Genomic DNA, 18,748 nt, shown 5'->3' with positions numbered 1-18,748 from the left:
CGCTAGTTACAAAATTATCAATGTTGTATACACATGTACACACCCACATACATACATGTACATATATATATATACGTATATACACATACATATCTAATCACCCACACAAATACACACATTAATAATCTTTGTGTCACAAGTGACACAAAGAGGTGTCACAAGTGACATTACAAGAGGCTCACAACAGTCACTATACAAGGCACTTTACATCTATAGTGAGTTACACAGTTACTAGTCTTGCTGCACACCCACCCACCTGGGCGGCAGCTTTACAGTCATGTGCATGCATTACCTACAGTAAGCAAATTTTGGATACTTCGCTTTCGGTTTCGGGCAGCACATCATTATGAATGAAGTACTTACACATTTCTTGGACACTATTGATGGTGTTATCTCTAAATTCCGCAATTTTTTCAGTCCATTATATAATGACGCAAAGTATGCGAATAGTTCTGCTGACAAGAGTTTACATTTAGTCAAATCTACATCAGCAGATGTTACAAACTCCCAGAGGTACTTGTAGCCTAGAGGTACTAGGTACAGGAAAGTGTTGTTGTCTCTCTTGGTAGGGGTGATGAAAGTTATACATTCTGAGCACATTGGCAGTCTTGGTAATCCATTTGGAGGGATGCTGATCTTCAAGGAAGAAGGCTTGTTTCCCTAATTAACTATGTGACTAACCATCCTGTGAGATGGGAAAAATAGTCAAACCTATCGCTAATTCTCGATTATACACTAATCAAGAATTATAGCTAATTCTTGATTAGTCTATTTAGAGATATTACACACTCTGTGTAATATCTCACAATATCTCAAGTAATATAAGTAAATTTCAAGTAATATAAAGCAGGGTAGCATTGCTGTGTATATCTAATTTTGCTAATTCAAAAATAAAATAAAAATTATACTCATTTTGAATGACAACATTATTTTTCATTATTTTTGCTTAAACAGAAAATAGAGTATACCATTTAGTATAATGTAATATTTATGTATTTTACAAAGTGTTTAACCTGTAAGCTACATGTTGTTTTACATGGCTTATCTTTAAGTTTTTGAAAGTTTGTATTTAAAATTGTAATATCGAATTATCTTTGGGTATTGACGTGGATAATTATCAGATTTTACTTGGGTATTATTAGTATGTTAATTGAACTGTGTGTTTTGTTCTTTTTGAAACTAGTGTCACGTTATCCCTTATGTTTCAGTATATAAACCTGTCCAGAATGAGTTCTTTGTTATGCTGCTTAATTTTAATTTAACTTCTGCATTCTAGATCTGATGATGAATACGAGAAATATTCGAATGAATCGTGAATTTTAAGTAAAAAGTTCTGAGTTTAGCAATATATCTCATATATAAGTCATGTTATATATTATAGCTGATAACTTGTTAGGACTATGAAACTCAATAAATTTTAATATCACCTTTATTTTACCTGGTTGTTTATTACATAGTTTGTTTTCATCATTGACTTCATACAGTGATTAAATCTTTCATTTTCTATACAAGCATGTTTTAGATATGTGTATATTTCCCACCATAATAATGCTATAATCATAGAGCATAACTATATGTCAAATGAGCTATTGCTTCCTGAAAGTCCATGTGGATTTTACAACAGAGAATTTTACCAATTATATCATTGTCTTTCTACACTTGTCTAATAATTTTACTTGACCATGATCAATTTTACATGGCCGATTCAGTAATTGGTTCATAATAATCTCGAAATTGTTAATAAGTCTTAAATAAAGTGTAATTAATTAAGGTTAAAGTTTTAATTTAAGGTATCGAAGCAGATGAATATGGTCTCAACAAATCCTAAAAGGAGAATCATAGAGTACAGTCATTAGAGGATATCAGATATATGGTCTATGAAACAAGTTAAAATAGCCAATTTCCTATATCTTCTGAATAACTAATCTTATTATTTGAGAACAAAATTATATTCTGAATAACTAATCTTATTATTTGAGAACAAAATTATATTCTGAATAACTAATCTTATTATTTGAGAACAAAATTATATTGTTTATAATTAATAATAAAAAAATGAAAATGAAAAAAATGCGGTTAACTAAATTCTCATGTCAATCAATTTTCAAAATAATGTAGATTTCACATACAGCAATAATTCTAAATGGGGGACATCATTAATGCTAAAGCTAGCATTTTGTGTTCATTAATTATAATTTAGAAATTATAAAGGTCTGGAGATGCAGTTTTGCCTCACCGGGCCTCTACGAGTTTACCAAAGAGGGAAGGAGGCAGCAATAACAATGCCTCACATTGGCCTCTACGAGTGTTTATACAAGAGGGAAAGAGGCAGAAGTAGCAATGCCACACTGGTTATCACGGTTCCTCATCATCTTGATGTAGCCTTCATCACCCAGACTTGTACCCCAAGAGTTCTTCACCAGCCAGTAGTCAGTTCCGTCCTCCGTGGTGCCGTAACCCACAACCAGAACACCATGACCAAGCTCCGTCGTGCTACATTCTGGCTCGTCATAAACACCTGTAATATATATTCATTCTTAAAAATACAATGTTTAACAAATCACTTGCAAATTTCATATATAATTATTATAAAATAACCCTTTAAAATAATCTTATACTCAAATGGAACAAACAATAATGACAAGTGCCAACATGGTGACTGTAAGCACCACTGACTCTGCCGACTGATCTCAGACATCTAGTGCTGACATGGCTGTGTGCGTGTGTTTATATACAATAACATATTAAATATAAATTGTTTATAAATACACACATGATGCACATTTTATGTTTATAATGACGATAAACTTTGTATAATGTTCTATATGGACGCACACACACTAATATACTATGCTCATGAAACAAAACAACTTACCATGGTGGTAAAACTGGATTGAGCCATGTGAGGCATCAATGCCAACAGATATTGGTCCAACTGTGGCAACAGCTTTCTTCAGAGCATCTTCACTTCCCGTACGATTATGAACAAAGCCAGTCACTCTAGCACCAGATTCTTGCGGGTTATACTGACACTTTCCTTCCTAATAAAGTAATGTTACAAAATAATGCATTAAAAATATTCCTTCCTAATAAAGTAATGTTACAAAATAATGCATTAAAAATATGCAAAGCAGATTGAATATGCGTCAAATAAATAATAAATTTTATAAACATCTTCACATTGTTTATGGGTATCGCTTATGAAGACAATGTATTGCCTTCATAAGAACAATATTATTGTATTCTATTATTCATAAAAATTATTCTTTCATAATCATCATTTGACACACAAAATTTTCTTCCAGTCAGCATAATAATGTATTGCCATTGACTTTAAGAGACGCAAAAGAAAAATGATAGAACTGAGTGTACCTTTTTCTTATATGGATAGGCCTCCTCAGTGTCAATCCCACCATTGTCCTCAATGTACTTGAAATCAGCGGTCATCAGTCCTCCGTCACAACCATCATTATCATATTTGGCGGAACAGTCGATCAAGTTCTGCTCAGAGAGGCTCACCAGCTTACCAGTCTTGCGGAAGTGTTGACCTTCCAGGGACCCAGTCTGTGAACCACACAAACATAATGAGAAATATCTGCACTTATTTATGTTTTTCAGTAAGATTGCCACTGAGGTAAAATGTAACTAATTTAAATCGTAAGCAAACGTTTCAAGAATATGACTGAACAAATTTTTATGCTAACAAAACTCAATAAATTATATTACATGCAAAATTATTTTTAGCTTATCTGAAATAATAATTTGTGCACATATTAATTTAAAAATTACTTCTGGTGTCATTGACCATTTAATTTTCAAATTAATTAAAGATGGGTGATGATAATACTCACAGCTGAGAAGGCCCAGCATGATCCACAGTGTCCCTGGTCCTTTACTGGGGTGACTGCTCCCTTCTCTCTCCAGTCAACAGTCTTGGGAAGGACAACATCATCATCTGGCTCAATGTAATGGGAACCATTGTACTTGCTGTTTAATGTATATCTTTCTGTGTGGTTCTTATGGAAACCAGCCATTGTTGACAAAAACTCCTCCTGAAGCTGTAAGAAATATTTTACATTTTATTTCGTAACATAAATATATTTTCATTAGGCTGACATCGAATATATGGGTATTGTTGTTCCGAAGGAAATAAAGATGTGGACAATGTTAAATCATGAGAGATTCATTCTCCTTACCATGTCACCATACTTGTTCATTCTGAGCCTGTATGGTTTGTGTCCTGTTGCAAACAGTTTGTTGTGTGCAGCAATCTTGTGTCTGTTCTCCATGAAGATGTTCATGCGGAATTTGTCTTCGACATCGGTGGTGTATTTCTTGGCATATTCAAGCTAAAAGAAAATCAATTATTGATAAGAAAAGCTCTTCATAAACGGCATATATGGAGTATAACTACAACAGCAACGGTAGTGAAAGAATTATACAAATTTTAAAAAATCGTGGGCAAAGTACAAGTGCATATGGCACTCCACAAGTAGCATCCATCATCTCTGACGTCGCTTAAATTTTTAATGGTTGATAAATGCAGGGCTCTATCCAAGGCCATCTGTGCTTAATAATTGACTTCAGCAATCATTATGCTGGAGTGACCATTGGTCAGAATGTTTGTATTGAATTCAAAGTAACGCCAATATTTCCTAAAATCAGCCACTCAGAAAACGGGGTGCTTTAAATTTTCCGTGCAATGTCAAATGATTGCTACAGTTACACTACATAACCCCAAAAACTCCATTTTGAAACAAACTAACTTTTATTAATAAATTCTGTTTACATTCTTACCTTAAATGTCTCCCACTCTTCCAACACAACAGAATAGAAACGTTCTGCAGATATTACAGCTAAAACGGCAATCAACACTGATGCTGCCAAGAACTTCATCTGGTGGTAAAGAAAGTGTTTATTTTAATAAAACACAAGCATATATGGCTTGAAACTACATACAAATATGAAATTATACAGTCTTATATTAGACTGATAAAAATGTAATTGCATTGAGTAAAAACAGCTTCATGTAACTTTGCAGACTGCAAATCCTGGGCTAATATGGGACCAGAAGCAATAACTTGTACACAAGGACCATTTTAAACAAAATTTAACATGAAATAACACACGATGGACTGTGTTAATAACACATAATTATGAATTAAAGCTAAGAAAACAAATCCAATTACAATTACATCCGGGAAGATGTTAATAAGCTCCCACTACTCACCTTGCCTCGTAGTCTGTTTGTTGTTGACTGGATTCCTTGATTCCTACACAAACATATATATATATATATATATTGTGTGAGGGGAGTCTCATGCAGGGGGGTGAGGTGAGATGGGATATGGCTCAAGAATACTAAAGTAGTGTTTCTCTTCGAAACCACCATCGTATGATTTATTGTCATGCTTTATTGTTCGAAGCTGTCTTGTCACTTTTATTGTTTTCGAAGTTGTCTTGTCACTTTTATTGTTCGACGTATAACACGTCTAATTTATCAACATGTTTTCTCAAATATGGTGTGTAATATAACATTATAATACGTAATAGTGAAATATACAGATTCATTTTCAACAATCGAACCTGGAAAGATCTCCCCAATTAAACATAACTGGCGCTGACTTTTAAGTATCATTGTTTTAAATTGTTACTCAGAATTTACTTTAAATTGCTACCAATGAAAACCAAAATATTTTTTTGATACTCCTTGTACTCTACAGCTCTACTTTGCTGTAGATCATAAGTCACTCACACACCCAGGTAGGTCACTTCCTTCATTTGCTGTCATCAGCTCTGTGATGTTTACTAGTAGTTTGCCTGTTCACATTTGTCAAGATTATTAGTTTACGATTATTTCAATTAAAAGTGTAAAAGTTAAAAAAAAAAATTTAAAGGGTTATTTTATAATAATTATATATGAAATTTGCAAGTGATTTGTTAAACATTGTATTTTTAAGAATGAATATATATTACAGGTGTTTATGACGAGCCAGAATGTAGCACGACGGAGCTTGGTCATGGTGTTCTGGTTGTGGGTTACGGCACCACGGAGGACGGAACTGACTACTGGCTGGTGAAGAACTCTTGGGGTACAAGTCTGGGTGATGAAGGCTACATCAAGATGATGAGGAACCGTGATAACCAGTGTGGCATTGCTACTTCTGCCTCTTTCCCTCTTGTATAAACACTCGTAGAGGCCAATGTGAGGCATTGTTATTGCTGCCTCCTTCCCTCTTTGGTAAACTCGTAGAGGCCCGGTGAGGCAAAACTGCATCTCCAGACCTTTATAATTTCTAAATTATAATTAATGAACACAAAATGCTAGCTTTAGCATTAATGATGTCCCCCATTTAGAATTATTGCTGTATGTGAAATCTACATTATTTTGAAAATTGATTGACATGAGAATTTAGTTAACCGCATTTTTTTCATTTTCATTTTTTTATTATTAATTATAAACAATATAATTTTGTTCTCAAATAATAAGATTAGTTATTCAGAATATAATTTTGTTCTCAAATAATAAGATTAGTTATTCAGAATATAATTTTGTTCTCAAATAATAAGATTAGTTATTCAGAAGATATAGGAAATTGGCTATTTTAACTTGTTTCATAGACCATATATCTGATATCCTCTAATGACTGTACTCTATGATTCTCCTTTTAGGATTTGTTGAGACCATATTCATCTGCTTCGATACCTTAAATTAAAACTTTAACCTTAATTAATTACACTTTATTTAAGACTTATTAACAATTTCGAGATTATTATGAACCAATTACTGAATCGGCCATGTAAAATTGATCATGGTCAAGTAAAATTATTAGACAAGTGTAGAAAGACAATGATATAATTGGTAAAATTCTCTGTTGTAAAATCCACATGGACTTTCAGGAAGCAATAGCTCATTTGACATATAGTTATGCTCTATGATTATAGCATTATTATGGTGGGAAATATACACATATCTAAAACATGCTTGTATAGAAAATGAAAGATTTAATCACTGTATGAAGTCAATGATGAAAACAAACTATGTAATAAACAACCAGGTAAAATAAAGGTGATATTAAAATTTATTGAGTTTCATAGTCCTAACAAGTTATCAGCTATAATATATAACATGACTTATATATGAGATATATTGCTAAACTCAGAACTTTTTACTTAAAATTCACGATTCATTCGAATATTTCTCGTATTCATCATCAGATCTAGAATGCAGAAGTTAAATTAAAATTAAGCAGCATAACAAAGAACTCATTCTGGACAGGTTTATATACTGAAACATGAGGGATAACGTGACACTAGTTTCAAAAAGAACAAAACACACAGTTCAATTAACATACTAATAATACCCAAGTAAAATCTGATAATTATCCACGTCAATACCCAAAGATAATTCGATATTACAATTTTAAATACAAACTTTCAAAAACTTAAAGATAAGCCATGTAAAACAACATGTAGCTTACAGGTTAAACACTTTGTAAAATACATAAATATTACATTATACTAAATGGTATACTCTATTTCCTGTTTAAGCAAAAATAATGAAAAATAATGTTGTCATTCAAAATGAGTATAATTTTTATTTTATTTTTGAATTAGCAAAATTAGATATACACAGCAATGCTACCCTGCTTTATATTACTTGAAATTTACTTATATTTCTTGAGATATTGTGAGATATTACACAGAGTGTGTAATATCTCTAAATAGACTAATCAAGAATTAGCTATAATTCTTGATTAGTGTATAATCGAGAATTAGCGATAGGTTTGACTATTTTTCCCATCTCACAGGATGGTTAGTCACACAGTTAATTAGGGAAACAAGCCTTCTTCCTTGAAGATCAGCATCCCTCCAAATGGATTACCAAGACTGCCAATGTGCTCAGAATGTATAACTTTCATCACCCCTACCAAGAGAGACAACAACACTTTCCTGTACCTAGTACCTCTAGGCTACAAGTACCTCTGGGAGTTTGTAACATCTGCTGATGTAGATTTGACTAAATGTAAACTCTTGTCAGCAGAACTATTCGCATACTTTGCGTCATTATATAATGGACTGAAAAAATTGCGGAATTTAGAGATAACACCATCAATAGTGTCCAAGAAATGTGTAAGTACTTCATTCATAATGATGTGCTGCCCGAAACCGAAAGCGAAGTATCCAAAATTTGCTTACTGTAGGTAATGCATGCACATGACTGTAAAGCTGCCGCCCAGGTGGGTGGGTGTGCAGCAAGACTAGTAACTGTGTAACTCACTATAGATGTAAAGTGCCTTGTATAGTGACTGTTGTGAGCCTCTTGTAATGTCACTTGTGACACCTCTTTGTGTCACTTGTGACACAAAGATTATTAATGTGTGTATTTGTGTGGGTGATTAGATATGTATGTGTATATACGTATATATATATATATGTACATGTATGTATGTGGGTGTGTACATGTGTATACAACATTGATAATTTTGTAACTGGCGTCAAACATTGTTATTTGCTTAGCTAAACGAACTAGAGGGTTCAGTTCCTGAATCGATTATGTGCCTCTGTAATCCTTTACACCACCCCCACGGGATGGGTATGGGGTGCATAATAAAGAAAGAAATTGAATAGCTTACAGGTTAAACACTTTCTAAAATACATAAATATTACATTATACCAAATGGTATACTCTATTTCCTGTTTAAGCAAAAATAATGATGAATAATGTTGTCATTCAAATTGAGTATAATTTTTATTATATTTTTGAATTAGCAAAATTAGATATAACAATACAACAATACAATACAATTTTATTTAGGTAAGGTACATACATACAATAAATATTTACAAGGATTGTTTAACTTATAGGTATAGCTAGTACATACAATGCCTAAAGCCACTATTTTTGAATTAGCAAAATTAGATATACACAGCAATGCTACCCTGCTTTATATTAAGATAATATTAAGATATGCTTTATATTAAGATATACACAGCAATGCCCTGCTACCCTGTTTTATATTACTTGAAATATACTTATATTACTTGAGATATTGTGAGATATTACACAGAATGTGTAATATCTCTAAATAGACTAATCAAGAATTAGCTATAATTCTTGATTAGTCTATAATCAAGAATTAGCGATAGGTTTGACTATTTTTCCCATCTCACAGGATGGTTAGTCACACAGTTAATTAGGGAGATAGTACCTGTCTTAATACAAAAACAAACCAGCTCTGCAGGCGATGAGTCACAATAACGTGCCTGAAGTTTATAGCCAGCTGTTTAGCCAGAGCTGGTTTGTTGACCAGACCACACACTAGAAGGTGAACGGACTATGACGTTTCGACTTCGTCGTCCTCAATCGACTTGAGAATGGTCCAGGACGGACCGTAACGTCTTCGCCCCTTCACCTTCTAGTGTGTGGTCTGATCAACAAACCAGCTCTGGCTAAACAGTTGGCTATAAGTTCATCCAATATTTCCATCTCACAGGACGGTTACTCATACATGGAATCAGGGGAGAAAATATCGGCCTCAATAAAAATACAAATCCACTATGACTAAAAATCAGGTGAGAACATAAAATAAGGCTGATCTGTTATCCTACACTAGCAAAATTTGGGTACAACACAATAATATCTTCCAATATTCCTGAGTGTGTGAAGTAATTACAGAGCTCAAAGTACCTCATACCATTAGGTCTGAAGTCACTTATAATAGGGGAATCACAGATATAGTGTTGAAGAGTATGTCCCAGCTCTTGGTCATGTAGTTTACAATTAGAATGTTCACCATTGGGGGGACTCATTACCTGTAGCCACCTGCCGTAGATATCGATATCCCAGCCTAATTCTGGCCGTTATAATATCCCACTGTCTAGTGGATGCTTTATGCTGCCCGTATATATAATTTTCTGTTATAAACATGTCATAGCTCTTTATACTTTATAAAGAAATTGGAATGCCCATATCGAACTCAACTTCAGGCTGATCACATGCAGTTTTAGGTGCCTTGTCTGTGTCGTTATGCTGGACAACACCTATGTGAGATGGTATCCATACAAATGAGACTCTGAAGCTCTTGCTCTTTGCATTAATGATGTTGTTTATAATGGATTTTACAACATTTCTAGTATCTATATTGCATGTTAGGTTTTTAATGGCCTGAAGAGCTGATTTTGAATCACAGAAAATTACTCCTCCAAACAAAAAAATGAGGTAGATTGCTTACAAGTACTCTCAGGTACTTTGAAAGTAATAATTTGCAATTTGAGACACAGGCAAAGTCAGGGGTACAATGGAGTAAGGGAGTATCGCGAGGCTAGGCAACCTAGGAAATAATGAAAGTAAAGAAAAAAAAGTTGAATAATAAACATAGGCAAATTTAATCCTAATGATAATTATCTAAAAATAGTTCAGTTAGGATCCTATAATAAATAAGAACTGCTCAGAAAGTTAAGGAGGTACCGAAGCGAATTTTGGTTGTGGGAGATTCCCAGGTGAGATATTTAGACAGAACGTTTTGTGCCAGAGATAGGGGGAACAGATTAAGGGTTTGCTATCCGGGAGCTGGAATTGGTGATATTGTTGGAAACATGGATGATATTATGACGGGAAATAGGAACAAACCCATTATTTGTATTAGTGCAGGGGATAATGATGTTGGGCGAGTTAGGAGTGAGGAACTAATACAGAGATTCAGGACAGCCATTGAATTAGTTAGGAGCAAGGGAGGAATCTCGATCATATGGGGCATTCTTCCAAGAAAGGGAGTGGGAAATGAATGGATGTCGAGGGCACTTGGTGTCAATTGCCGACTGGAAAGATATTGCAAATCAAATGCAATATCTTTCATTGACAACTGGGAACACTTCTATGGAAGAAATGAAATGTATGCTCGTGATGGGGTGCATCTATCGAGGGCTGTTGCTGTTGCGAACTCGTTGGAACCAGTGGTTAGAGGTGTTTGTTTGGGTTTAAACTGTTAGTAGATAGTGGTATGGGAATTGATTTGGAGGAAGGAGGTAATAAAAGTATGTGTTCGTGGGAGAAAGGAATTGGCAAAATGATCAGGGAAAGAAAAGGGCCTCAAAATAACAATTCACTTAGGATATATTACACTAACAGTCGAAGTCTAAGAAATAAAATTAATGAATGAAATGCTCTTGTCTGCACAGAAAAATAGATATTATTGCACTTACCGAAACGTGGATGAATGTAGAAAATAGAGAACTATTAGCTGAATATCAGATAAATGAATTTAAATTATTTCACACAGATAGATATATTAGACGAGGAGGGGGAGTAGCCATATATGTTAGGGACATTTAAATGTAGTCTCAAAGAGGGAATCAAAACTGAGCCACACACAGAAACTATTTAGATAGAATTAAACGAAAAGGCAAATAATATTATAATAGGAGTTATATATAGGCCACCAAATTTAGACAGAATGGAAGCAAAGCATCTATGGGATGAAATATCTAGAGCATCTAGATCTAACAGTATTTATGTCATGAGTGACTTTAATTTTAGTGGAATAAACTGGGTGAACAAAACAGGGAATAGTGAAGCAGAAGATTTTCTAGAATTAATTGACGATTGCTTTCTTACGCAACACATTAAGGAACCAACGCGGGAAAATAATATTTTAGATTTAGTGTTAACTAACAGGGAAACACAAATTAATGACATCGAAATAGGGAGTGAGCTAGGGAACAGTGATCACAAAGTAATCAGATTTAGCATAGAATGGAATAGACCTGTAGGAGAAAATTCTGTTAAAGTGCCAGATTTTCGAAAAGCTGATTTTAATTTGATAAAGCTGATAATTAATAAAAGCTGATTGGCCCATACGATTGAGAAAGGAAGCGCAGGCCCCTCAGAAAGTAAAGGAAGTACCTAAGCAAACATTAGTTGTGGGAGATTCCCAGATAAGGTATTTGGATAGAACGTTTTGTGCTAGAGATAGGGGGAACAGGTTAAGGGTTTGCTATCCCGGAGCTGGCATTGGTGATATTATAAACAACATGAATGATATTATGGCTGGTAATGGGAACAATCCCATTATTTGCATTAGCGTGGGAGGAAATGATGTTGGTCGAGTCAGGAGTGAGGAACTGATTCAGAGGTATAAAACAGCCATAGAGTTAGTTAGGAGCAAGGGAGGAATCCCGATCATATGTGGCATTCTTCCAAGAAAGGGAGTGGGAAATGAATGGATATCGAGGGCACTTGGTGTCAATTGCCGGCTGGAAAGATATTGCAAATCAAATGCAATATCTTTCATAGACAACTGGGAACACTTCTATGGAAGAAATGAAATGTATGCTCGTGATGGGGTGCATCTATCGAGAGCTGGGGTTGTTGCTGTTGCGAACTCGCTAGAAGAAGTGGTTAGAGGTGTTTGTTTGGGTTTAAACTGTTAGTAGATAGAGGTATGGGAATTGATTTGGAGGAAGGAGGTAATAAAAGTACCTGTTTGTGGGAGAAAGGAATTGGCAAAACGATCAGGGAAAGAGAAGGTCCGCAAAATAACAATTCACTTAGGGTATATTACACTAACAGTAGAAGTCTAAGAAATAAAATTAACGAATTAAATGCTCTTGTCTGCACAGAAAAAATAGATATTATTGCACTTACCGAAACGTGGATGAATGTAGAAAATAGAGAACTATTAGCTGAATATCAAATAAATGGTTTTAAACTATTTCACACAGATAGATATATTAGACGAGGAGGGGGAGTAGCCATATATGTTAGGGACAATTTGAAATGTAGTCTCAAAGAGGGAATCAAAACTGAGCCACACACAGAAACTATTTGGATAGAATTATACGAAAAAGCAAATAATATTATAATAGGAGTAATATATAGGCCACCAAATTTAGACAGAATGGAAGCAAAGCATCTATGGGATGAAATATCTAGAGCATCTAGATCTAACAGTATTTATGTCATGGGTGACTTTAATTTTAGCGGAATAAACTGGTTGAACAAAACAGGGAATAGTGAAGCAGAAGATTTTCTAGAATTAATTGACGATTGCTTTCTTACGCAACACATTAAGGAACCAACACGGGAAAATAATATTTTAGATTTAGTGTTAACAAACAGGGAAACGCAAATTAGTGACATCGAAATAGGGAGTGAGCTAGGGAGCAGTGATCACAAAGAAATCAGATTTAGCATAGAATGGAATAGACCAGTAGGAGAAAATTCTGTTAAAGTGCCAGATTTTCGAAAAGCTGATTTTAATAGCCTAAGAAATTTTTTGGGTCAAATTGATTGGAAAGGCTTGGGTATGGGGTGTGGGCCGGTCTTGGAGCGAGACATGAACCCAGCGATAGGTGACTTAAATGGGGATTTCGATGTGGATTCAATATATAACTTATTTAAGAATATTCTAAACAAAGCACAGGAACGTAGTATACCATACAAATTGAATAGATCGTATACTAATGACCCAAAGTGGATAACAAAGAATTTGAAGAACCTTATAGGTAAAAAGAGAGCTTGGTACAAAAGGATTAAAAATGGGGAGGTCACTTTAGAACAGGAATTCGTACAACTGGTTAGAAATGTTAAAAAAGAGATAAGGAAAGCAAAAAGAAACTATGAAGTTCGCATAGCAGGGCAAGCAAAGACAAATCCTAAAGGGTTTTTTCAGTTATATCGTACTAAGACTAGGGAAAGGATAGGTCCATTAAAAACTGAGACAGGTCAAATAACAGATAGTGATGAAGAGATGAGTAGTATTTTTAATAAATATTTTGTATCTGTATTTACTAAAGAGGAACTTAACAATATGCCTTCAGCCGAACAAGTCTATGTGGGTGGGGACGAGGACAGGTTGACGAGTTTAGCAGTTACCAGGGAGGATGTTCTTAAACAAATAGTAAAACTCAAACCAAACAAATCCCCAGGGCCGGATGAAGTGTTTGCTAGGGTGCTTAAAGAATGCAAAGAGGAGCTTTGTGACCCACTGTCAACCATATTTAATAAATCAATAGAGTCAGGCAGAGTGCCAGAGTTTTGGAAAGTTGCTAATGTGATACCAGTTTTTAAGAAAGGAGATAGATCACTTGCGTCTAACTATCGACCAATTAGCCTAACGTCTATTGTGGGAAAGTTACTCGAATCTATAATAGCAAATAAAATTCGTCTTCATCTTGAAAAACATAAATTAATAATTGAGTCGCAACATGGTTTTATAAATGGCCGTTCATGTTTAACAAATTTGTTATCTTTTTATTCTAGCATTGTTGAGGCAGTTGATAGTGGTAAGGATTGCGATGTTGTATACCTTGACTTTAGCAAAGCTTTTGATACAGTGCCACATGAAAGACTGATTAAAAAAATAGAGTCTCATGGTATTGGGGGTGCTATATTAAGCTGGATTAGGGCATGGCTATACCAAAGGAAACAGAGAGTTAGTATAAATGGAATCAAGTCAGAGTGGGAAAATGTTGTAAGTGGAGTGCCTCAAGGCTCTGTCCTGGGACCTCTGTTGTTTATAATATATATAAATGATTTAGATTCAGGTTTGAGTAGCAACATTTGCAAATTTGCCGATGATACGAAAATCGGTAGGGAAATTAATTCGGAGGAGGACTCACTATCACTTCAAGTTGATCTAGATAGGGTTTTGAAATGGTCAAAGGATTGGCAGATGCAGTTTAATGCTGATAAATGTAAAGTTCTGAGGTTAGGTAATGATGATAGAGTTACAAGATACGAGCTAGATGGTGTTGTGATTGCGAAGTCGGATTGCGAAAGGGATCTGGGAGTTATGATTAGTAAGAATTTAAAACAAAAGGATCAATGCATAAATGTTCGTAATAAGGCAAATCGGACACTTGGATTTATTAATCGCAGCGTTAGTAACAAGACACCTGGTGTGGTTCTCAAGCTATATCTTGCTCTAGTTAGGCCCCATTTAGATTATGCAGTTCAGTTTTGGTCGCCATATTATAGAATGGATATAAATTCACTTGAACGTGTCCAGCGTAGGATGACTAAGTTAATTCCCCAAATTAGAAATCTTTCATATGAAGAAAGATTAACAAAGCTTAAGTTGCATTCACTGGAAAGGCGAAGAGTTAGGGGTGACATGATAGAGGTTTACAAGTGGATGAATGGACATAACCGGGGGGATATTAATAGGGTATTAAAAGTATCAACACAGGACAGAACACGAAACAATGGATATAAATTGGATAAGTTTAGATTTAGGAAAGACTTGGGTAAATACTGGTTCAGTAACAGGGTTGTTGATTTGTGGAACCAATTGCCGCGTAACATTGTGGAGGTGGGGTCCCTCGATTGTTTCAAGCACGGGTTGGACAAGTATATGAGTGGGATTGGGTGGTTATAGAATAGGAGCTGCCTCGTATGGGCCAATAGGCCTTCTGCAGTTACCTTTGTTCTTATGTTCTTATGTTCTTAATAGCCTAAGAATTTTTTTAGGTCAAAAAGATTGGAAAGTTTTGGGTATGTGGTGTGGGCCGGTCTTGGAGCGAGACATAAACCCAGCGATAGGTGACGTAAATCGGGATTTCGATGTGGATTTAATATATAACTTATTTAAGAATATTCTAAACAAAGCACAGGAACGTAGTTTACCATACATAAGAACAAAGGTAACTGCAGAAGGCCTATTGGCCCATACGAGGCAGCTCCTATCTATAACCACCCAATCCCACTCATATACTTGTCCAACCCGCGCTTGAAACAATCAAGGGACCCCACCTCCACCACGTTACGCGGCAATTGGTTCCACAAATCAACAACCCTGTTACTGAACCAGTATTTACCCAAGTCTTTCCTAAATCTAAACTTTATACCCATTGTTTCGTGTTCTGTCTTGTGTTAACATTTTTAATACCGTATTAATATCCCCCCTGTTATGTCCACTCATCCACTTGTAAACCTCTATCATGTCACCCCTAACTCTTCACCTTTCCAGTGAATGCAACTTAAGCTTTTTTAATCTTTCTTCATATGAAAGATTTCTAATTTGGGGAATTAATTTAGTCATCCTACGTTGGACACGTTCAAGTGAATTTATATCCATTCTATAATACGGCGACCAAAACTGAACTCCATAATCTAAATGGGGCCTAACCAGAGCAATATATAGCTTATATATCTTGCTCTGGTTATAAAATCAGCTGATAAACTTAAAATCAGCTTTTTGAAAATATATATCTTATATACAAATTGAATAGATCGAATACTAATGACCCAAAGTGGATAACAAATAATTTAAAGAACCTTATAGGTAAAAAGAGAGCTTGGTACAAAAGGATTAAGAATGGGGAAGCCAGTTTAGAACAGGAATTCATACAACTGGTTAGAAATGTTAAAAAAGAGATTAGGAAAGCAAAAAGAAACTATGAAGTTCGCATAGCAGAGCAAGCAGTCAAATCCTAAAGGGTTTTTTCAGTTATATCGAACTAAGACTAGGGAAAGGATAGATCCATTAAAATCTGAGACAGATCAAATAACGGATAATGACAAGGAGATGAGTAGTATTTTTAACAAATATTTTATATCTGTATTTACTAAAGAAAAACCTAACAATATGCCTTTAGCCGAACAAGTCTATGTGGGTGGGGATGAGGACAGGTTGACTAGTTTAGCAGTTACCAGGGAGGATGTAATTAAACAATTAGAAAAGCTAAAACCAAACAAATCCCCAGGGCCGGATGAAGTGTTTGCCAGGGTGCTTAAAGAATGCAAAGAGGAGCTTTCCGAGCCACTGTCTACCATATTTAATAAATCAATAGAGTCAGGCAGAGTGCCAGAATCATGGAAGGTAGCTAATGTGGTACCAATTTTTAAGAAAGGAGATAGATCACTTGGGTCAAACTATCGGCCAATTAGCCTAACGTCTATTGTGGGAAAGTTACTTGAATCAATAATTGCAAATACAATTCGTCTCCATCTTGAAAAGCATAAATTAATAAATAAGTCGCAACATGGTTTTACAAATGTCCGTTCATGTTTAACAAATTTGCTAACTTTTTATTCCAGCATAGTTGAGGCAGTTGATAGTGGTAAGGATTGTGATGTTGTGTACCTTGACTTTAGCAAAGCTTTTGATACAGTGCCACATGAAAGACTAATTAAAAAATAGAAGCTCATGGTATTAGGGGTGCTATATTAACTTGGATTAGGGCATGGCTATTCCAAAGGAAAGAGAGAGTTAGTATAAATGGGGTTAAGTCAGAGTGGGATAATGTTGTTAGTGGAGTACCTCAGGGCTCTGTCCTGGGACCTCTGTTGTTTATAATATATATAAATGATTTAGATTCAGGTTTGAGTAGCAACATTTGCAAATTTGCCGATGATACGGAAATCGGTAGGGAAATTAATTCGGAGGAGGACTCACTATCACTTCAAGTTGATCTTGATAGGGTTTTGAAATGGTCAAAGGATTGGCAAATGCAGTTTAATGCTGATAAATGTAAAGTTCTGAGGCTAGGTAATGATGATAGAGTTACAAAATACGAGTTAGATGGTGTTGAGATTGCGAAAGGGATCTGGGAGTTATGATTAGTAAGAATTTAAAACAAAAGGATCAATGCATGAATGTTCGTAATAAGGCGAATAGGACACTGGGATTTATTAATCGAAGCGTTAGTAACAAGACACCTGGTGTGGTTCTTAAGCTATATCTTGCTCTGGTGAGGCCCCACTTAGATTATGCAGTTCAGTTTTGGTCGCCGTATTATAGAATGGATATAAATTCACTTGAACGTGTCCAGCGTAGGATGACTAAGTTAATTCCCCAAATTATAAATCTTTCATATGAAGAAAGATTAACAAAGCTTAAGTTGCATTCACAGGAAAGGCGAAGAGTTAGCGGTGACATGATAGAGGTTACAAGTGGATGAATGGACATAACAGGAGGGATATTAATAGGGTATTAAAAATATCAACACAAGACAGAACACGAAACAATGGGTATAAATTGGATAAGTTTAGATTTAGGAAAGACTTGGGTAAATACTGGTTCAGTAACAGGGTTGTTGATTTGTGGAACCAATTGCCGCGTAACGTGGTGGAGGTGGGGTCCCTCGATTGTTTCAAGCGCGGGTTGGACAAGTATATGAGTGGGATTGAGTGGTTATAGATAGGAGCTGCCTCGTATGGGCCAATAGGCCTTCTGCGGTTACCTTTGTTCTTATGTTCTTATGAACTTGAATGGCGACCAAAACCGATCTGTATAACTACACTGTATAAGATTTGTTCACACTCATTTAACTCCATTTATTTTAACTCTTGGTTTCCCTTGATATAACCATGCTCTTGCATCCTGAATATTGTGAAAGTTACTGTGAAAGAATATTGGGATTACTCGAATCTATAATAGCAAATAAAATTCGTCTTCATCTTGAAAAACATAAATTAATAATTGAGTGGCAACATGGTTTTATAAATGGCCGTTCATGTTTAACAAATTTGTTATCTTTTTATTCTAGCATTGTTGAGGCTGTTGATAGTGGTAAGGATTGCGATGTTGTGTACCTTGACTTTAGCAAAGCTTTTGATACAGTGCCACATGAAAGACTGATTAAAAAGATAGAGTCTCATGGTATTGGGGGTGCTATATTAAGCTGGATTAGGGCATGGCTATAAGAACATAAGAACATAAGAACAAAGGTAACTGCAGAAGGCCTATTGGCCCATACGAGGCAGCTCCTATTCTATAACCACCCAGTCCCACTCATATACTTG

The 18,748-nt window shown here is 35.2% G+C and overlaps 1 protein-coding gene across 1 annotated transcript; it reads right to left on the bottom strand.

The window, feature by feature from the left end:
* Positions 1–2,309: 2,309 nt before the first annotated feature.
* Positions 2,310–4,896, bottom strand: LOC123756761 (procathepsin L-like). Its single transcript, XM_069316777.1, has 6 exons — positions 4,798–4,896; positions 4,197–4,349; positions 3,852–4,058; positions 3,373–3,564; positions 2,876–3,041; positions 2,310–2,518 (listed from the first exon to the last, which is right to left on the bottom strand). Exons 1-6 carry the CDS (start codon positions 4,894–4,896, stop codon positions 2,310–2,312), a joined length of 1,026 nt encoding a protein of 341 aa, XP_069172878.1.
* Between the last annotated feature and the right edge of the window lie 13,852 nt (positions 4,897–18,748).

The sequence above is a fragment of the Procambarus clarkii genome, chromosome 1 (genome assembly GCF_040958095.1).
Source record: "Procambarus clarkii isolate CNS0578487 chromosome 1, FALCON_Pclarkii_2.0, whole genome shotgun sequence".
NCBI classification, from domain to species: Eukaryota; Metazoa; Arthropoda; class Malacostraca; order Decapoda; family Cambaridae; genus Procambarus; species Procambarus clarkii.
This window is presented reverse-complemented; position numbering and strand designations above follow the sequence as displayed.